The following is a 23,314-nucleotide window of genomic DNA, read 5'->3' on the forward strand; positions in this document are numbered from 1 at the left end:
ATGCTATATAAAATATCTGTGGGGTATTTTGAGCTCAAATTTCACATACACACTCTGGGACCATCAAATACTTATTTTACATCTTGTGAAAAGGACATTATACCACCCCTTTAAAGGCTCAGGTTCTTCCTGCTACAGCCTGCCAGTGGGTGTGGCTGGGAGACCTCATCAAGTGAACGATGTCCACCTGTTCTTCCCTCTATAAAGCTTAGGGTTTTTTGGGGTGGTGTGAGCGTGCTCCTGGTTAGTTTGTTCTTGATTCTGGTCTGTTTCTTTATTTTGATCTTGGTATTTATTAAAATTTGGTTCTGTCTGTCACTTAGATTGATCATGTGATTGATCATTTTTGTTTTATTCTATATTTTTATTTAATAAATCTTTTGTAAAGATCATACCAACCAGACTGTGTCCTTTCATTTGCCATGGCTTTGAGCTGATCATAACACTGTGAATTAAGAAATTCTTATTTAGTCACAAACTATTTTTCTGCCTACTATATATAATAGGGAAGTATGCGATTTCATGTGTATGTGATGCAGCCTCTGTGATTGGCAGGAGAAACACTGCCACCAGTCACATTCAAAGAAGGGAAATCTAACTCAATTATGCATTGTTTTGGATGGTTCATTACACTTGACTGCAGCCGCAGAAAAAGGTTAATCAGTTATCATGTAATTCTGTTATCCTGGTGTTGTGCCATATGTCAGCCATATGTTAACAACTTATTTTTTATTAAGATATCATAATCAGGGTGTTTAGAAAGAACTGCAGGTTCACTGTAAATCTGTCTGGATCAGAGATAGAAGAGAGCAGTCATTACATATAACAACTGTTCCCAGTGCTGTATGTTAAGAGCATAAAGCACAATTAGAGCATAAAATGCTTTAAGTACATGTTCATTAATATAAAGAAAGACGAGGCACAGAGGCCCTTTTCACAAAAAGTACTTCTGCATTCCTCAATTTACATAAAACTCACAGGGAATGCAAACACTGAACTATTGTACACGGGCAATAATTAAATAGTATATCAACTGTCCCCACACTTTATGTAAATCTCACAGGAATGAGTGAAAGTCTTGTTGCATTACTCTGGTCAAATTGCAGCAGTAGTAAAAAGCTGGATGTGTACCATCTTTATAGAGCTTTTTTTGACTGCCAATGTCATTGGTTATGATATGAGTAATGCAGTTCATTGGCCACCAGATGGTGCCACTAACATGCACTACAAGTGCTTTGTAAATCCTGCAAACATCGCCATCATCACCGCTGGTCTTTCTGAACACTCGGCACAGATGTATGATGCACGATTGGTCCCCGTCCTCTGGGTTTACAGCGCTGGCTGCTGAGACTCAGTGCTGGTGTTGCTGGTCCAGGTTTGAGACGGTACCGCACTGGCTGAGTCTGGTGATTCATAGACTGGTGGTTCTCTCTCAGTCTCTGGAGGGTAAGGAGGAGGTGGGAGGTCAAACCATGACGGTCGGCTGGAGAGAGAAATACAGACAGAGAGAGAGTTGAGCTTCATAATATGAGATGTATAATTATTGTCACAGTTAAAGTCGATTTATAAGGCACCTTTTAAAAACAGCAAGTGCTGTACACGCATATCACATATCATGATACAAACAGTCAACAGCGCAGAATAAAACAATAAGACACAATAAAAAAGCAACTCACATATCTCAAATGCCATTTTTTTAGGCTAGATTTAAAAACAGCAAGTGTTTGAGCCTGTCTAATGTAGAGGGGCAAATTATTCCAGAGCTTCGGTGCTGCCACTGCAAATGCTCTGTCACCCCTGCTCTTCAACTTTACCTGTGGGACAACTAAAAGCAAATGGTCAGCAGACCAAAGTGATCTTAGTGCATATAGCTTGATCAGGTGCATACAGCTTGATCAGGTCAGAAAGATATTTAGGTGCAAAACCATTAAGAGATTTAAAAACAGAGAGAGGAGAGAGAGGCCTGACTAATTCCTATAGAGGCCATTACAATAATCCAGATGAGTTGAAATGAAAATATGAACAAGTCTTTAAAGGACAGGAAAGATTTTACCTTGGAGCATTGTCTCAATTGGAAAAAGCTAGATTTAACTACCAAGTTAATCTGTTTTTCCAATTTAAAATCACAATCCATAATAACACCTACATTTTTTGCATAGGGCTTCACAAGTGGATTAAATGTCCAGATGTAATGATTCATAAGTGCCTCCCGGCGTAAACAGCATAACTTCTGTTTTATTTTCATTAAAGCTAAGGCAATTTAGTGTCATACAGGCCTTAACTTCCTCAAGACACTGCAATAGTGGCACTAAAGTGCAAGTATCTTTTAGTTTCAAAGGCTGATAAATTTGCGTATCGTCTGCATAACAATGAAAAGAAATGCCAAATTTCCTAAAAATATGTCCTAAGGAGAGCATATACAGAGATAACAAAATAGGCTCTAAAATTTAGCCCTGAGGGACCCCACATTAGAGGTCTTCACGGGTCCAAAAATTCGTGCCCGAACCCGAAAGAGACTAGGGGTGCAACGGTACAGATAGCCCACGGTACGGTCCGTACCTCGGTTTTTGGGCCACGGTCTCGGTTTGGTTTCGGTTCATGTTTTGTGCAGAAAGAGACTGCTATTTCATCCCAAAAATATTTTTTATTTTTCTTATGAGCATAAACAGAATGTCACAGTAGGAAGAACATCAATGTATGGAATAAATTAACACTCTAGTCTGTACTGAACAACACTAAGTAATACAACCTCTTCAACTATCACTTATATGAAATACAAAATGTAAACAAACACACTTCAAAATATTCAAGTGGATCCCAATTCCAAACCTTGATAACTGGTATATGAAGTGATCAATGTGAAAGAAAAAGTGCACTTTTACCTTTAACAAACATAAATTAGCAAAATAATATAATGAAAAAATACTGCATTCAGGATACAAAGTGCAATGTTATTTACTCATCCACTATTGAGAGATTTTTGTGCAAAAAGATGAGTCTATATCAACACTGTCTGGTGCCAGGCGAGACCGGTTGGCACTAACGATGTCCCCAGCAGAAAATTCTCAACTTTTCAGAATGCCGCGAGCGCACCGTAGGTCACGTGACAAGAACCAAACAGAGCGCAGCTGATAGTTGCTTTAGCAACGACAGACGCCTCCGGAGCGCAACTGCCCTAGCGCTTTGGAAAAAGGAGAAAGCGGCCCGCCTAGCGTTTTCTACGCGTTTTTAGGCGCGATATGTGAACGGCGCCTAAAGCAAAAACTAAAAGGATCAGCGCGAACTCAATGGCAAAACCGAAGTACCGCGGGACACGAGGGTAGATTGTCCCGTGCAGGGCTGACCGAACGGTCCGGTATTTTACCGTGTACCGTTGCATCCCTAAAAGAGACCCGTAATGTACTAAACCGAACCGACCCGGACCCGTCTATTATTTCAAAAGCTGGACCCGGACCCGTGCAGATCCGAGAAATGCCTAACCGGACCCGACCTGGACCCGTCTATTATTTGAAAGCTAGACCCGAAACCGCCGGGAAGACACAGACCCGACTGGACCCGATTGTCACATATTCCACCTTAAACTGCTATTACAAGTCAATAAACCTGTTGCGAAAAATACAACTTTTTGTCTTACCTAATTTAAGGAGCCGTGGTAGCGTAGTAGTCTCCTCTCCCTTCCTTGTAACGTTAACGTTACCTGACTGGCTGTGATCATGCATTACAATCCTCCGACAAGAAAGTTATTCATGTTATTCCTCTCGTTATTCCAAGTCCAAGCTTAATCCACTCATTATTTCAGCTTCAAAAGTCCACTTGATGTCACGGTGACGGATGACAAAATGCAACTTTGCACATGTAACTTACATTCTGACTCGAGTTAACTCGCATAACGTGAATAACTTTGACTGTTTGCCCTTTTGAACTAACGTTATAATAACGATTGCTCATTCAGTGCCATGGCCGCTGACGTTATTTATTTGCTATCATCTCCATGCTCTCTGCTCTGCATCGAGTCTGAATCTGACCACTAAAACTTTAAGATTAAACAAGACGGTTAATTTATATTGTAAAATCTAAAGCGTGGTTTGGCGGTCCCTCACTGAAGCTCTGGTAACTGGTTGCCATAGAAACATGACACGCGCTTGAGACTGCACATGCACGCTAGCTGGATCAACCTAAAATATGCTTTTTAACGCAATTTATTTTGAGTGTCCTAATTTTACAAGTTGCAAGTTACAAAAAAACACAAGCAGTGTCTAATCACGACCGGGTTTTCTCCGCGTCTGATCTAATGACTCCGATCCCACGGGTATTACACACAATGTTAAACAGACCCGGGACCCGAAGTAATAAATTCGGACCCGATCCCGGACCCGGCTGATCATTTAAAATATAGACCCGAACCCGTACGGGTCCCGGGTCGGGTCCCGGGTCGGGTCCCGGGTCGACGGGTCTCGGGTTCACTGTGAAGACCTCTACCCCACACGTGAAAGAAGCTGTTGAGGAGGTTAAGTCTCCAAAACGAACTGAGAAAGTTCTTTCAGACAAATAGGATCTAAACCATGCCAACGCAGTACCCTTAATACCAACACATTGTTTACAAGTGTGTTCTCTTCTCTTTGATCCCTAGCAGACATCTGGGGGAGGACGACCTCGCAACCAGTATTCTGCTGTGGGTGCCGCAGGATTCCGAACTCGTTTGATCACTTGTCTCCATGTTTTCTGGCCTGTAGCGACTACTCTTGCCTGTTGTAGGTCAAGCCGCTGGTTCTTCAGATCTTCTTTGATTTGCTTGATCCATGTTTTCTTGGGTGCAGTGCACTGGATTCTCCACTGGCTTGGTCGTTTCCTCCAGAGGAGTTGGTGTGGTATTCAATTTGCATCCATCTCAGCCGTTGTTGTTGTATCTGCTCTTCGATGGCTGGTTGTTGTTGGCACCTGGCTCGGATTGCGTCGTTGGTGATGCGGTCGCAAATCGAAATTCCCAGGATCTGGTGTAGGCATCGCATTTGGAAAACTTCAAGTTTGATCAAATCCATCTTGAGGCAGGTCCATGTTTCAGATCCATAGTGAAGAATTGGTAGGATCAACGTACGAAAGAGGCGGATCTTGATCTTTGTGGAGATGTTGTTTTTCTTCCACAGACACCATTAGAGGGAAGATGCCACTTTCTTCTCCTGAACCAACGAACCAAGGTATTTGAATTGTTGCACTTGTTCAATCTTAATCCGGCAAGGTGGACGAGTGCTTGGGAACCATCCGTTGAGAGTACTTTGGTCTTTTCGCCGTTGATCTCAAGACCATACGACTGAGCAATGTGGGCAATGTTGTAGAGGATATCCGTGGCCTAAGCATCTTTCTTCGCGAGGACGGAGCTATCATTAGCAAACATGAGGTCCGTTAAGAAGTGATCTTCATCCAATTGAATGCCCTGTTTGCCCTCAAAGACTTTCCTCATAATGCAACTCCGCCAAGGACAGTCCTAAGCCCCGATGAAAAAGGAGGAAGGTGGCCACCCTGGCGAGGTGACCAGAACCAGGAAACTGGGGAAACTAGCCAAGTAACCACATCGATTTCAAACCGAATTCTAAGTGTGTAATCAAGATCTTATGGTCTAAAGCAGTGATCTCAAACTCAATTCCTGGAGGGCCACAGCTCTGCACAGTTTTACTCCAACCCTAATCAAACACACCTGATCCAGCTAATCAAGGTCTTCAGGATTACTAGAAACTTCCTTGCAGGTGTGAGTTGGAGCTGGTTGGAGCTAAACTGTGCAGAGCTGTGGCCCTCCAGGAATTGAGTTTGAGATCACTGGTCTAAAGTATCAAATGCAGCCGAAAGGTCTAGTAAAATTTAAATCGCACAGTCCTTGAGTCAGTAGTAAGTAACAAGTCATTAAAAACCTCAACTGATTAAAAAAAGCAGAGCACACAGTGAAAATGGATAAAAAAGTCGATGGGAAAGATATCTGCTCTAACAGCTTCAATCTTGTCAATAAAAAAAAGTGTAAAAATGTTCACACATTTCGGCAGAAGGCTCTAAACAAGAAGCTTGGTGATTGTTCAAAATAGCATTAATAGTACAGAACAGCACAGCTGGCTTATTAGAGTTATTACAGATAACATTAGAGAGATACTTAGATTTTTCAGATCTAACAGTTTTTTGATATTTAGACAAATTCTCCTTTAAAATATCAAATGAGATCTGTAATTTATCCTTTTTCCTTCTGCATTCAAGTCTCATAGCTCGAGTAGTAGCATTCAGCCACGGTTGAACTCTATTTTTTTCTTGAACCATCCTAAAAGGGGCCACTGTATCCAAAATACTTTCACAGGTTAAAAATAACAATGAGGTTAAGTCGTCGGTGTTAAGGCCATATGACGACATTGAATAATCATCCTCAATGCCATTAAAAGCCTCAGAAAATAATTGAGCAGTTGAAGGATTAATCGTCCGACAGCGACGGTTTGGAACAGTGACTTTAAAATCACAAGAAATACATATCTCAAATAAAAAAAGCAAATCATCAGAGAAAGTGGCATCACAGACTTCAATATTACCAATAGGCAAGCCATATGATGAAACCAAATCTAGTGTGTGTCCACATATATGTGTGGGACTTGTGACAAACTGAGTTACGTTAAAAGACTCCAAAAAAAAGCTTTAGCCAAAGGCTTGGCGGGACAGCACACATGGATATTAAAGTCGACATGAAATAAAAATGGATCCTATTTACTTTGTTAGTGCATATTACTAGTTTTGTGGTGAACAATTAATATGTGCAAGTTAATACACAAAAAAAATTGTTTGCCGTGGTAATCTTTAAAGGGGGGGTGAAATGCTCATTTTCACTCAATCTCCTGTTAATCTTGAGTACCTATAGAGTAGTATTGCATCCTTCATATCTCCAAAAAGTCTTTAGTTTTATTATATTTATAAAAGAAAGATAGGCTGTACCGAGTCTTTCCGGAAAAAAACGAGCGTCTGGAGGCGGGCCGTGTGGGCGAAGCCTGAGCCATAGAGAGAATCCGTCGATCTGGGCTTTGTTTATAAAACATTCATCGTCGAAATGCAGGGAACAAACAGTCTACACAACTCGTTTTTGCCCCGGAAAAACAATCTGCATCCACTGTTCCTAACGCTGGGTTCTTTGGGAAGCTGAACATGGTAAGCTTTCCCTCACATCCAAAAACACACTTTGGAGACACTATGCAGCGCTGCCGATGATTTCCTGTTGAAGCGTGTTGATGTGCGCGGTCTCGCTCTCCTCTGGTCGACATGTGCGCGGGCGAGCTTTTCTGGGAGAAATGCTCATATAAGGAGTTCCACTCTGGTCTACGTCATTAGATCCACGGTCGAAAAAAAACAGCCGAAACTTGTACCAACCCGGAAGTAAGATTTTCGGCACAGAAAATCTCCGTTATTCGTCCAAAATATTTTTTAAAAACTTTGGCCATGTTAAGCATGAGAATTCATCTCTTTAACACTGTAAACAACACTGAATACATGAAACACCATTGTACCCCCCCTTTAATCAAATCTGAAAAGTTACTTCCGGTCTGAAATGGTGTTCCTTCTCTGATGACATCAGTTTGACGGCTTGGGTTGGGAAACGCTGAACCACTCCCTCAAACCGTCAGTCTGCTATGAGCAGAGATGGAGAGGAGGAGCGCTAGAGTAAAACCCTGCCTCTGTTCAATATTCCGTTTCACTGGGAAATACGTCACAACACTGGAGAAAAGTAGTTTGCAACTTCCGGTTCACGGGGACTTTAAGATCCCCCACAATTAAGACCTGATCATATTTCGTCATGATTCCGGCCAAAAAATCAGCAAAATCATCGATAAAGTCCTTGTTATATTTGAATGGGCGATAAACAACAGCGCACAACACCGGATAACTCGGACTTAGTTAAAAAAAACTGAGTTCAAAGCTGGAATAGGAGTAAAGCAAACGCCGACAGTTTAAATGTTTTTTAAAAATAGTTGCTACTCCAACTACTAGTCCCGTAAGCCGTGGAGAGTTGAAATAGGTACAGTTCAGTGGTAAAACTTCTGCAAAAACACTCGACTCACCAACACCGATCCAGGTCTCAGTCACACACAACACGTCCAAGTCCTTGAAAGTTAAAAAGTAATTCAAAATAAAGGACTTGTTAGCTAGTGATCTAGCATTCACCAAGGCTATCCTCACTGGAGTTGAGTCTTTCAACAACGGAGATTCACAGTCAAAAGGCCGATGGAGAGTAGCGTCTACACCACCTCTTTTAAGACGGGGTGGCCGATGAATGATGACCGGAGGCTCCTTATCCGTGTCAATCATAGGTTTCAGCCACTTATATGCAGGATCCCAAAATGGTTGAAGCAAGTACCGACGACAATCCACATCAAGATCTCCCAAAATCCAGCGAGGATCAGTATTTGGGAACAAAGCCATTAAAGTCTTTATTTTAACCAACAGACCACCTCGTTTGCCACAGCATCTGAATCGCTTCTTCCACCCGAGAGAGCATGGGGTCTGGCAGAAATAGGCAGGTAATCCACGCAGGAGCGGTGGAGTATCTATCTATCCATCTATATATCTATCTATCATCTATCTATCTGTCTATCATTATATCCATCTATCTATCCATCAATCCAAAACTATTTTAACTTTTAGAAAGACTTTGATATACAATGTTGCCAATGCTGGTATTTGGCATTTTTTAATTATCGGCATCAGCTGATGTTGTTTTATTCTGTTTTTGACAATTCTGTTATTAGTTATAGGAAGGAAAATGCTATAAAACTTTCTCATATAGCTCATACAGCTACAGTTGGTCATTGGCCATCTTGCTCTGTAAGATACTGGCATGTGGTAAAAGCTTGATATTTAATTAGAAAAGTTTGACATATCATTTCATTTGTAGTATTGATAAGCATACCCAACATCCAGCACAGCCTGCGAGTATGTTGGAGGACAGTCTATGGCAGTTCTGGGATATTGTGAAGGAGAGAGCAGCTGGAGACTGTGGACTGAGCTGAACGTCTCTGACGGGGACGGACACTGGGGTGAAAGTTCATGTCCTCCAGGACGGACGTGTCCTCTGTCCACTATGACAAGCCGGGACAGCAGGAGTGGTTGGTGGCAGGCGCCTCTGTAGACCCCGTGTGGCAGTAGGACACTTCGCTTTCTCTGATGGTGCAGGACGAGGGCCAGCAGTGCCACTACCAGCACAAAGATGACGGCACTGCCAATCACTGCGTATGTGATACTGGGGCAATAGTGTAGTCGATAGTCCAGAGTCACAACGTCCTGTCCTGGGTATTCTGGGAGGAATCGGGAATGATTTTAGATTATTTCAAAGATTATTTTACATAAACAGCCAAGTACTTAAACTGGAACATACATAAAATCAAACATACACAATCATACCATAAAGAGGTACGCTTGGATAAATTCCCAAGATATACACCCTGATATAACAGATTACCGTGTTAATCAGTTGTTGTTGTTTTTTATATATGTTGTGTACATTTCTTCAAAAAAAGTAAAGAGTAGCTATAAAAAGTCTACAGTTGCACAGTTTAAACTTTCTCTAATTACTGTAAATATTAAATTATGCATTCAGTGAACACATGACTATTATTACACATCTATGTACATGCATTTGGCAGACACTTCCATTCAAATCAACTTTAAACATTGAAGTATGCATTGTAGCAGTTCATGTATTCTCTGGGAACTGAGCCTATGACCTTTGGTTACAGTCAGGAACATCTATGCTTATGAAGATTTTTCACTGTCTGGAATTATGGACACAGCCAAACTCATTAAATAGAGAGAGTATTCAGGTACTTTTTAGCTACAAAGCTAATTTGAAACATTTAAGCATAAGCCTTTTGATGAAATCATCTTAAAGTTCATTCAAAACCTGCCTTCAGTGTGCAGATGTATTAGTGTGTCTGTACCTGCTGTTGTAAGGCAGTTCTCTTCATCACTGTTATCTTGACAGTTATCCTGTCCATTGCAGAGAAAACTGCGATCTACACACCGGCCATTACGACAGTGGAAGCGTGCGGATGAACACACCAGAGGGTTAGCAGCTGGGGGAGAGATTTACAGATTACTTTACAGATTATTTCATAGATTTGTACATGCTCTCTTTCTTCTAGTATAACAAATAAAATAAATATTTAATTTTATATTTAATTGAATATTCTTTTATATTTAATTTTACTTTGAATACCTCATTTGAATTTATTTTTTAAGTAAATGTATTGCCAAACAGTTGTTTAATAAGCAGGTGAAGTAAACCTACTAACCTCACCCAAATTTAATTGAATATCCTTTCAATAAAGTCAGTATTAACTGAAGATTAACCTGTTAAACCCAGTAGGGGGTGCAACCCACATAAAATCAAATTATTCCACAATAATACATCAAAAAAAAAAAAAAAAAAATCAGTTACAGCTCTTAAATGAGGTAATATACAGACCTAATATAAAGTGGTTTCGTTCCTTTACCATGGTTGATGTTTCTGTGCTTGGCTGAGCATTAGATACTCACTGCAGTTGTCTTCATCGCTGCCATCGGGACAGTCCCTGAAGCCATTACACTGGAAGCGGCCAATAATGCAGTGGACCCCGTTTGCACAAGCAAAGAATGTGGGCGCACACTTTGACTTCATCTTCACTGTGAGGAGGCGAGAGAGAGAAATAAAGAGGGGGAAAAATGTGGGCCTCTGTATTTGGCTGAGCAGTCATTTGGGTGACACACCATTGTATTAAGATTTCTTCTAATACATGAAATAAATAAGCTTGACAAGTCCAACAGACAGAACTTGTGTCACAAACAATAGATACAATACTATCTACCTATCTTATGAAGCTTCGAGAATACTTTTTGTGCACAAAGAAATCAAAACTAATGACTTTATTCAACAAGTTCTTCTCTTCCGTGTCAGTCTTTGACACTCATTCACGACAACACCGTGTGAGTGCATTCCTCTGCTTGCAAACAATGCGCAGTGCCATCCTGGTTCTACATCAGCAGCACCACACGCAAGCATCGGGGGACTCTCGTGGACACGTAGAAGACTGACACAGAAGAGAAGAAATTGTTGAATAAAGTCGTTATTTTTGTTTTCTTTGTGCACAGAAAGTATTCTTTTCGCTTCATAAAACTAAGGTTGAACCACTGTAGTCACATGGACTATTTTAACAATGTCTTTACTACCTTTCTGGGCCTTGAACGTGGTCGTTGCATTGCAGTCTATGAAGGGTCAGAAAGCTCTGGGTGTTCATCAAAAATATATTTTGTGTCTGAAGACATTTGTAACATTTGTGTTTCGAAGATGAATGAAGGTCTTACAGGTTTGTGTGTAATTAATGACATAATTTTCATTTTTGGATGAACTAACCCTTTAATGTATGCGTTTTTGACCTTTAATATGAGTGATGTGTTTTAATGTCAAAAGTTCAAATAAGTGAGCAAATCTGTATTGGCCAAAAAAATTATTATTGGTGTATCTCTAGTGCAAAATTGTCTTTTTGTCAGTCATTGATTAAGTATGTGCTCAAAAGTTAAGTGTATTATAATTTCTCATATTTGCATCGGTTTGATATACAGATCCTGTTGTATAATTTTAAATGCTTTAAAAAACAAGATGCCTACTTAAAACAGCCTCTGCCACTTTGCCCACTGACAGGGTGCAGAATAACAGCTAAAAATAATGGAGAATTTTGTACAGGAGAAGCTGAAAGAATGGAACTTGGATGTCCTGATACCAAGCTTTAAATGTAAACTTTATTTAGGTAAAATGAAAATGTACTTCATTATAACCCATTGTGCCTCTGGGAAGGCCAGTTTTCTTACATTTTTCTCTTCTTGTCTCTTTTTCTCTTTACAGATGAACAAATTAACAAAGAAACCATCCTGCTGCTTGATACAAAAATCCCTTGAACCAATGATACCAAAGACAGGCCTACATCTGAAATTTAAAAAGCACCTGAGAGAGCTGCTTGTTGTGAGTGAAGAAATACACATTTAAGATGGGATATATCTGCTTTAAGTGCAAAAAGACTGTTGGGGCCAATGTTCGTTTTTTGTTTTCTCACCTAAGGAGAATGCATAATGTACATAGTTCATCAAGTTATTTTGAGTGTGGCCAAGCTGGGTGTCCTAGGAAATTTAATTACAGCAGATAATTTAAGCAACATCTGCTCCAGCACCATGTAGAGGCTGAGACAGAAGAATCCAGCCAGTCAACACACATGCCTGAGACATTGACATCTAGGTCTGAAAGCAGACCTCTGACTTCTCACAGTCAGCCTTTAGAGGAGGAAGATAATGCTGCTGATGACATGGAATGGGATGAGTTAGAGCAGAACACTATCACAGACAGAGTGGCCTTGTTTCTATCAAAGTTGAGCACAAAATCATCTATGACCCTATCTACTGTCAACTTTGTAGTTCAGCAAATATCTAGTCTGGTCTATGATATTGTTGGTGCTTTACAAAGACAGACCATGTCTTTCTTACAAAGGATTCTTACTCCTGAAGGCCAACAGCTGAATCAGCAATTTGCAAATGCAGCTAAACCTTTTCAATGCCTGGATACTGAACACAAGCAGATGAAATACTTTGTTCAAGCTGGTTACCTAGTTCAGCCAGTGGAGCAGCCTCTCCCTGGTGTCTCATACACACAACAAAGGGACTCACAGACAGGGACTGTAAAACAGGTGGCAGGTGTAAAGGATTCCTTTACGTCCACTTCTGAAACTCATTCTTGAGAGTCCAGGAACGATGGAGAAGATAATGGAGTGGAAAAAGAAGCTTAGTGACTCAAACAGTCTGGACGACACCACTGTTTTCCCCACTGAGCCCTCTGTTCTTCTTCTGTTGTATAATGACTGTGAAATGGTTAATCCACTAGGCTCCAAGACCTCAATCCACAAGTTGGGATTCATCTATTTCACTGTTAAATGTCTTCCACCAGAGTGCCTTTCAAGCCTGGACTCACTTTCTTTTGGCAGTGTATAAGGCAGATGATGCCAAAACATACGGTATAGATGCTGTCCTGAAGTCAGTTGTTGATGATATCAATGACTTGGAAACAAATGGAAGTAGACATAGCTCACTTCAAAAGCACATTAAAGGTTTGGGTTGCCCAAATTTGTGGGGATTTAGATCTAAATTCAATCCTTGGCTATACAGAGAGATTCTCTTGGAACAGTGTCTGTCACTGGTGCCATGTGAAGAAACAGTTCCTGCGAACACAATCAATGGAAGATCCTTCACTGCTTAGGAATAAGGATGGCCATCTTTCAGATCTGGTGCAAAGTAATCCAACAGAAACTGGCCTAAAAAGAGAGATACTTTTAAACAACCTGAAATACTTCCATGTGACAGAAAATGTAGCACCAGTTGCCATGCATGATATCCTTGAAGGAGAAGGTGCTATGAAATTAAATTGGTATTAGGCTCTCTCATCTAACAGAAGGTATTAACCTTAGACCAGGTTAATTACCGAATCACAAGTTACAATTATGGCTTCTGTGACTGTGCCAACAAGCCATCCACAATCCGACCTCAAGAACTAAAAGTACCTGACAGTTCGATGAAGCAGAAAGCAGCACAAATGTGGTGCCTGTTAAGGCTACTTCCTTTGATGATAGATCTCATTCCAGAGGGAAACAAATACTGGGAGCTCTGGCTGCTTTTGTTGACCTGTATGGAATATATGTTTTCTCCAGCCTTAACAGAAGATGCAGTATTACTTGTCAGACATCTGAGATTGATGACATTGATGAGCACCACAGCCTTTTCCTAGAACTCTTCCCTGATAGACGTCTAAAGCCCAAACATAATTTCATGCTGCATTATCCAGGTTATATAAGGAGACTGCGCCCTCTGGTGTACTACTGGTCCATGCGCTTTGAGGCCAAGCATGGTTTTTTAAAAAGGCTCGCCCACGTCACATGCCACTTCAGAAACCATTGCAAAACAATGGTCTTCAGGCATCAAATGTTGCTGTGTTACAGTCTTTTGTCTGAACACATATTTACACATCACAAAGAACTTGGTCCTGGTTGCACTAATCCACTTGCTTCCATTGAGGGATTTGATCAAGTCTGACACAGATTTGAGCATACTCCACCATTGACTGAACTGTACATACCCTCTTGGGTGAAAGGGACAGAATATTGTCCAGGAATGACCCTCCTTATGTCTTCACAATTCAGAAGATTGTGGTTTTTGAGTCTGTCATCAAGTTCATTGTTAGGAAATGTGACACAGTAGGTTTTAAAAGACACTATTTTGCATGCTGTGTCATTCCCACTACTGTCATTGACTCCATTAGCCGCTTTCCGACTGGAGGAACCTTTCACAGTTCCTAGAACTATTGGCTAAAGTACCCGGATGTTCCTGCGGTGCGAACACGCCGACTAGAACGATTTTAGTTCTAGGAACTCCATTTGGAGGAACAAATGTAGCCCCTAATTCAGAGTAAGGTCTAAACCAGCACTACAGGAACTACCCGTGACGGTAGTGTACGCTGATGACCGAACGCACGCAAAACACCAGCACCTGCCATTTTTAAAACAGCTATGTAAACACACAGATTATACATTTACTCCAGAAACTAACTGTACAAAAATGGAAAACAGTGATAGATGGGCCTCTAAACATTTATGCTGAAGAGAAAATCCAACGCAACAGACGGGACCAAGCCAAACATGATAATATATTTCTGCTCAGCTAGCAACACTGGACATCAACCACACGGCATAGGCTAATAACCTTTTTCATATACTGTCTACTTTCTATGTATAACAGTTCTATCTAATAACATATTAAACAGTACTGTTAGACAGATTGCTAACTAATGAACACAGAATGCGAGCATTGTTTGCTCTGGCGTTCTCAGAAAAACTTTGTGTCCATGCGCTATTGATTGGTTTAAATGTCCTCTTTTCCAACTTGAACTTCCAAGGACCAAGGTTTTTTTTTTTTTTTTTTTCTGTGCAGAATTTTGGAGATGCAAGATTTTTTCCTGAATGAGTCTATCTTTAATTCACAATTTTGTGTTTTACCATGCTTTGTGCAAGTATATGTTGAATATATTACAATACTATACTATTTGCAAATTAAGCTAGCATTCAAGCACTATTATTTTTAGAATAAATGTCAATATGAAAAATGCATGTCATATTGTAGCTTTACATTTGTTACAAGAAATGAAACCATGTCCATGTAGGTAACCATTTTTCAATGCACTTTTAAAGGAGCCACGACCAGAGCAGATACAAAGTTTCTTACTCAAAGTCCTGGAAGGCTCTTTTAAGGTGCTTTTTCACTTGGTTCGATTGCCTGGTCTGAAACCGAGTTTGATTGGAGACTAACTTTTTTTTTGCTACATGCCATGGGATTAATCAATGCATTCTGATGAATAATGTATAACAATAATAAATAATCTGCATACCCTAGTTTTGCTCTGATGTAAAAAGACTGACAGTGACACAATAAGTCATGTTAGCAAAATGTTTAGATCTTTTAACTCTTAAAAAAACTATTAAAAAAACATGTATGTTCTTTAATGTTTGATTATAATTTTACTGTCTTCACATAGGGATGGGAATTGATAAGATTTTATCAATAATAATGCCACTGACGATTCTTATTATCGATCCAATTCTTTAACGATTCTCTTATCGATTCTTGATAGCACTGTGTGGAAAAATGTAGTCATCTGCTTTAAAAAAAAAAACAAGTGGTTTTATTTATTTTAAAGGTTATAAGCTTGAGTTAGCAAACTGTACTTTTTATATAATTTATGTAATAAATAGAACCTTATTGTAAAGTGTTACTGATTAGTTATACACCGATTCAGACGTCTCCTGAGTTCACTGTTGGAAAGATCAGTTGTTTTAACCATTCATTAAAATGAATCGGTTCAAAGGAGTCATTAGTTCGCGAATAGGATGTGTCGTGCGCGTTGTGTGATTATCCCAGCAGTTAGGACATGGACATCCAAGATTTGGACATCCAAGAAATCTCCGGATGCTCCACATGAAACTTTGGTCTTCCGACCTTTTACCACCAAAATCTCTGGATGCTCCACATGAAACTTTGGTCTTCCGACCTTTTACCACCGTGTCGATTTATTTTGATTAATATGTGCGAGGGAGAGAGAGCAACACAGCGCCTAGTTTGGAGACGGTGAAGTCGTTTACACAGAGAGTGCGCGCGCGCGACCGGCTCTCTCTCTCTCTCTCGTTCTTTCAGTTAAACACATGCCCTGTGACACACGCAGCCATTCATCTACATTACTCACCGATCAAATAAGACTTTGGCGGGACAAAAATTCACTGTGGCGGGCGCTAAAACAAGTTCAATGCAGGAATTTTTTTTTTTTTATTTCATGCTGTAACTAGTAGTAAAGTGGAATAGATCTGAAGCTTTGTTTATATTTTCGCATGACTGCGCGCCCAACTCCCCAAATGGACGAAGCTGTTATTCTTGATGCGCTCGTCATTGTACTGTTCTTCGAAACGTCAGGGGGGCGACTCAGACTAATTGTCCTTTAAACCATCAGGAAACAGAGGTTAGAAGTAGTAATGCACTCAAAACTCTGTCATCAGAAGAGACTGTCTACCCATACACAAAAGAAATATATTTGAAATATATTTTCAGAATATATTTCAAAATGATAAATATAAGTGAACAACAATGCAAATATATTTCAATGCATTTGGAATATATGCCACATATATATTTTTGACACTTTAAAATATATTTCAATATTTTTTTTTTTCTGTATGGGTACAGTAGTGCTGCAAACTCAGAAGTAATTGAACAGTGTTGTTGTTGTCTTCTAGTGTTTCTATTTTTTGTGCTTTAAATATTAGTTTTCTTGATGTAAAAGTAATTTTAACAACATTTGTAATAAAAATAATGCTTAAACCTAGTTTTGTTTTTTACTCTTTTGGTACAAAAATGCTCATGCATCTTTGGAACAGGAGCCACACACAGTTACACAAAATGGTGCGCACACCACCATGTGAAATTGTCACATATTTCCCTGTTCAGGCATAAAGGTCAAAGGTGTTTTAGTGGCCTCTGCTGTCCAATACATCCGTATGTATACGTATTATATGTTGAATTATGTTTTATAAAATGGTGCCGCAGAGTGTGATGTACTATGACAACTGTAGTGTCCATAGAATATGAATTTTGGGGTCATTCTAGGCAAAAGCATTCTAGGCTTCATGGGTTTACAGGGGTGTAACCCTGGTGTCCTGGCCAAATTCCCTCCATTGGCCCTTACCAATCATGGCCTCCTAATAATCCCCATCCACTGAATTGGCTCGATCACTCTCTCTCCTCTCTCCACCTGTAGCTGGTGTGTGGTGAGTGCACTGGTGCTGTTGTACTGTGGCTGCCATCGCATCATCCCAGTGGATGCTGCACAATGGTGATGGTTGAGGAGAGATCCCCTGATATGATTGTAAAGCGCTTTGGGTGTACAGTAGTACAGATGAAAGTGCTATATAAATGCTTCATTCATTCATATATCATGAAGTGAAAGCTAGCACTGAACAAGCTGATCCAAGGTCTTCAGGATTACTAGTAAGATACAGGAAGGTGAGTTTGTTCAAGGTTGGAACTAAACTCTGCAGGAAAGTGGATGTCAAGGGCCAGAGTTGAGAACCCCTGTGAATGTAGTCGATACATATTGCACATAACAATTAAGGGCCTCTCAGAGTTCTTCCCAAATTGAGGCCAGATAACTGCAAGCCCTGGTACAAACCATAGGTCCTAAGTCTCTGTTTTGGCCAGGGCACACTTGCAAGTGCAGATGGTGAGGTCAGCAGTCTTTATCCTATTTAACATCTTTTTGAGGTGTCCAAGATTTTCTTCCCAGCTGTAGTGATTCTCACACGTGGCACCAAATTAATGTAGTGAGTTTTGGTCATACGTCGCTCAGATTGAATGTGAGAGTTTCTGATGACTCATTCCTCCCTTTAATTTCACGTTAACAGCAAAGAAGAGGACTGTTGAATAAATAAAATAATGTAAAATGGAGTGAATTTGTGTCAGCTCAAAAGAGACACAAGTGTAATAAATTAATTATATTAATAAAAAGATAAACAAGAGTATGTTATCTTATGGAAAGACAAACTGTTGCTTCTCTGAAACTAACAAGATGAACAACCTTATTATACAAACAAATAAATGAAAGATTTTGTATTTTAATTAACTAGCATCAGCTTTATAACATCTAACATTAATTAGAAAAGCATATAGTGTTAATATACAACAATACCAAGGTATCTGGAAAGAGGTTTGGCAAAGATAAACAAGAGTGTGTTATCTTATGGAAAGACGAACTGTTGCTTCTCTGAAACTAACAAGATGAACAACCTTATTATGCAAACAAATAAATCAAAGATTTTGTATTTTAATGGACTTTTCATCTAACATGAATTAGAAAATCACATACTGATAATATACAACAATACCAAGGTCTCTGGAAAGTGGTTTGGCAGTGGTATTTACGCTCTATGTGGTCGAGTGAGCAGTCCGATGGCGGTGACGTCTTCCACTGGTTGTGCTGGGTGACAATGCTATGGAGAAAGGAGCCGGAATTCATTTCAACAGCCTTGAAAACAAAACTCTGTGGGATGCTGATCTCCTAGAGCAGCAAAATGGTCCTAAAATCGGAAATACGCAGATGAGGTGCTGAAGTAGGCGCAGAAGGTCCTTAACAATCTGGAACACACAGACGAAGGAACCTTGACGTGAAGGTTTAGCGTAAACTTCTTGGAAATGTGTATGCCTTCTGCCTCTGGGCCAGAGAATTGTTATATTTAAACCTTAGGAATAAGTTTCAAGATGGATGAAGGGCAGAAACTGCACACGGACCAATGAGAAGTCCTGTCCTTCCTGGGCTTGGGACTGGGGTAGTCTTCTCACCTTCTAATAGGAGACTTCTTAAGACCAGTAGACCTTCTTTAGACTATTGGCATTGACAATAACATTGGGCTCTATATGTTCTAGATCTAAATAACCTAAAATAATTTCTAAATAGGCTAGAAGCTTTCTGGAGAAGGTACCTATGTACCTATGTAGTGATCATAACAGTACTCCCCCCTCCCGGTAGGTGCGGGCGAAGCAGGCTGTGCAGGCGGCCAGGGCACAGCCAGCAGCTCAGGGGACCAGGGCAGAGCCGGACCTTCAGGCGGCTGTGGCGGAGACGACCCTTCAGGTGCCCATGGCGGAGACGACCCTTCAGGTGCCCATTGCGGAGACGACCCTTCAGGCGCCCATGGCAGAGATGACCCTGGCGTAGGCGGCAGCCATCTTGGCCGAGGGCTTGGGAGGCGAGGCGGCGGACATCTTGGCCGGAGACAAGGGCTCAGGCGTGGCGGTAGCCATCTGCCCAAACACACAAAATAGCTGTGGCGTCTATCATGAGTGCTGTATCATCCGTAACTGTCTCAGGTGCAGCGGCCACCTTGTCCATAGACACAGGCACGGCTGACCTAGCGCGTCTCTGGCTCGGCAGGCATGACGTGAACAGCCTCAGGCTCAGGCTCGGCAGGCATGACGTGAACAGGCTCGGCAGGACTGACGTGAACAGGCTCGGGCTTGGCAGGACTGACGTGAAGAAACTCAGGATCGGCAGGACTGACGTGAAGAAACTCAGGAAGGGTGGTCTCGACGGGGGGAGACTCTGGAAGGGTGGCCTCGACAGGGCGAGACTCTGGAAGGGTAGCCTCGACGGAACGAGACTGTGGAAGGGCGCTCTCTCAGCGGAATGAGACTGTGGAAGGGTGCTCTCGGCAGTACAAGACTCTGGATTTGGCGGAGGGGTGTTGGTAGGCTCTGCAAGGCCGATGGTGAATGCGGAGTTGTTGTTTACCAGCACCAACTCCACACATGCGGTGAAATCTTCACGAGGACCGCTCCCTGGGAGCGGTCCCGGGCACGCCTCCCAGGGAGCAGTCCTCGGCAAGATTTCACCGCATGTGTTGAGTGGGTGCTGGTAAACAAAAACTCCGCATCCGGATAGTGCGTTAGGCACGCCAATTCCAAGAATTCCATAGTGTAAGACTCCAGCAAGTGGTCCTTCTGCTCCAGGCATAGCAGGGCAACAGCAGGAATGTCCATGGAGAAAAACAAAAGAAAGAAAACACCGCAAAAAATAAACTGATATTGGTCTTGTATTCTGTCACGGCTGAGGTGGTAGAGATCAAGCGCACGACGAAGGAGATTCAATAGGAGACTTTAATTCAGAAATAAGACCAGGAAACATAACCACACATCAATTTAAAGTAGAAGATACAAGACAAGAAACGGAGAAACAGAGGGCTTAAATACACAGAGAACAGATCAGGGAAACGAGACACAGCTGGGGCAAATTAACTCAATGATAGTAACCATACAAGGAAACTAACAAGATACAGCTGAACAATGAACAGAGGAAGAGCATGCAGGTGAGGGCCAGGGAGGATGATGGGAAATGTAGTGAGCGTAACACCTGCACTACATGCAGAATAAAGATTGTGTGTCCAAGAATTAAAACGTTTTTTTTTTTTTTATTAATTCCTTTTTTCATTTTAGTTTAATCATGAGCATGTTGTATTAATTAATTCCCATTGTGTACAAAACAATCATTCTGGCAACAAGACAAACACTATAACAATATTACCAGAGACCTACTATTTATCAAAATCCTCATTTCATTTTACTCCAAGTCCTCCAAATTAATTTAAAATCCAGGCGACAGATGGCAGCAACTGCGTTTGAATGAAACGAGAGAGAGCGCATCTGCGGTGTGATACGAGACATGAATGAAGCACCGGCCTCAAAAATCCGGATGATTGGTCATTATACAGCATTGCTATTGATGACAGTCACTATTGGGGAATAACTGGCTTCATAATGTTGCATCTGACCAATCAGAATCAAGCATTTCCGAGCGCTGTGTAATAAGAAAAGTTAATTACCGTTAATTACGATTACACTGAACATTCTGTGGACAAGCAGACTATTTGATTGTTATATTAACTCCGCTACATCAGTTAATTCTTACAGCTAATACCAATATTTATCACAATTAATTATACATAACTCCCTTTGAGCTAATTGGTGCATAAGAAATGATATTATGAGCCAAGGCAGGAATAAACATTCATAATTGTCCAGCTCCATGTGCAGTGAAAGTGAGACTTACGGCAACCCTTCTCGTCACTCTTGTCGATGCAGTCTGGAAAGCCGTCACACTGCCAACCTCCAGGAATACATTCGCCATCCCCACACATAAAGTTCCCTGGAATGTTGCACTCTGTCGTAAAGTTATTTCCAGGAAGAAGCTGGCAATCTGAAGAAAAGAGACGATTGTATTAACAATCTTTATATTGAAGATTATATGACTGGTGAAATGAATTCTAGAAACAAGATTCCAGACACAGGCATCAGTTGTGTAATGCTAAATGAATGCATGGGAATGTAATGTGCTGTAGCATATTGGTGTGAGCAAAATGAAACAACCAAACGAATCCCAAAAGTAAACTTATCAAATAGGCCGCCCCCTCTGCCATCCGTCTTGCTTCTTTTAAAGGCCTAAATGGAAGTAAGCAGCAGGTGTCGTTGATGTAATCCAGCTAGCACTGGGGAAAACCCCACTAAAGACACAGTCATACAAAAATATTATTTACTTATTCAGTGATCTATTTAAGTATTTCGGGTTGTTGTAATCCCATGGTACCAAAAAGGGTGCAGTGTTTAAATTTGAATGGTGGCAAAAGCCAAGGCATTCTCTCTCTCTCTCTCTCTCTCTCTCTCTCTCTCTCTCTCTCTCTCTCTCTCTCTATCTGATTCGCTCTCTTGAACATGGATTGGATTGGCGGAATGGTTCTGTTCTGGGCAAGAACTCCCTGCGCAGTGCGCATTCATGCAGCCTAGCTTAGATAAGAGCAGGGAGAGCAGTGATAGGGTAAACAGAACAGAACCAACATAAATGTATTGCAGATATCATGAATGATCATGATTTCTGCTTCCGTCGTACTGATTCCATTGGCTGTGGAGGTGAAGATGACACCTCCCATGATTCCACACTCCTTCACGGGATCATCAAGCTACTATGTTGTTACTGTTGAATAACAGACCTCTGCAGTGAAACGTACCTACTGTGATTTAAGCACAAGCATGTACTCTAGATCAGTAGTTCCCAAAGTGGGGGTCGCGACCCCGAGCGGGAGATGATTTACAGAAACGTCTTTTTTTTTTTATGTTAAAAAAGGTTGTAATGATGCGAGTATAAATTTAGGATAATTTAAATAAACTGTAAATAAAACTTTGTTTGCTCCGATTAATTATGACAGTATGATGGTGTCAATCACAATTTACAGCACAACAACATGCGCTAGCTAGCTAGATGCACATTTGGTGTTTTGCCTAAACAGCGATCTGTCTATTTTGAGATCTAAACTTGATAAAAAATGAAACGGTGGTTATTATCATCAAAAGAGAACGAGAAGGGAGCAGAGATGCCTGCTAATGAGAGAGCGGGATCAGCAGAAAATACAGAGGGCAGAGAAGAGGATGAGCCGCCAGGACTACCCTCCACCTCTGGAAGGGCAGCCCGCCAAACCCGTGCCCCGCAAACGGACCATCCCTCCTCGAAAGCCAGAAAATACAGAGAGGAATACATAAACTATGGTTTCACGTGCATTGTTATAAATCAGGTACAACACCCTCAATGCGTTGTGTGCTCCGAAGTCCTCGCACATGAGAGTCTGAAGCCCGTGAAAATGCAAAGACACCTGAACACCAAACACCCCAGCCTCACAGATAAACCCACTGACTTTTTCCGCAGAAAGCAGAAAGAGTTACAGGGACAAAAAAAAGGTCATTTTTAAACAAACAGCTATCCCCACTAAAGCTCAGAAGGCTTCATATGAAGTGGCATATTTAATTGCAAAGACCAAAAAGCCACACACCATTGGAGAAACTTTAATCAAACCAGCAGCAATAGTTATGAGTCGCGTCATGCATGGAGATAAACTGGCCGCTGAGCTGGAACAAGTGCCGCTCTCTGATGGGACTGTATCCCGCCGCATTACAGACATGGCTCAGGATATCAAGTGTCAACTGATTGACAGAGTGAAGAAGAGTGGGAGGTACGTAGGGGTGGGCGATATGGCAAAAATATCATATCACGATTTTTTTCAGGAAAATCACGATTAACGATTTTATCACGATTCTTTTTATGTTGGTTTTACTATTTTGTGACTGAGCATTACAGCCAAACTAATGTCCATAT

General features: G+C 41.1%; 1 protein-coding gene across 2 annotated transcripts in view; it reads right to left on the minus strand.

Annotated features, from left to right (window-relative positions):
* Nucleotides 1-299: 299 nt before the first annotated feature.
* Nucleotides 300-23,314, minus strand: part of ldlrad3 (low density lipoprotein receptor class A domain containing 3) — a 39,619-nt gene continuing 16,604 nt past the window's right edge. The window contains exons 2-6 of one of the 2 annotated variants that reach the window (XM_084397171.1): nt 21,224-21,370; nt 10,549-10,674; nt 9,951-10,085; nt 8,924-9,308; nt 300-1,483 (exon numbers count right to left, since the gene is read on the minus strand). In XM_084397171.1, coding sequence (XP_084253297.1) covers nt 1,330-1,483; nt 8,924-9,308; nt 9,951-10,085; nt 10,549-10,674; nt 21,224-21,370 — 947 coding nt within the window. In that variant the 3' untranslated portion in view covers nt 300-1,329. Of the gene's footprint in view, nt 1,484-5,812; nt 6,821-7,523; nt 9,309-9,950; nt 10,086-10,548; nt 10,675-21,223; nt 21,371-23,314 lie in introns of those variants that run through there. The other variant, XR_014626004.1, reaches the window with a different exon arrangement.

The sequence above is a fragment of the Rutilus rutilus genome (assembly GCF_951802725.1).
Source record: "Rutilus rutilus genome assembly, chromosome: 23".
NCBI classification, from domain to species: domain Eukaryota; kingdom Metazoa; phylum Chordata; class Actinopteri; order Cypriniformes; family Leuciscidae; genus Rutilus; species Rutilus rutilus.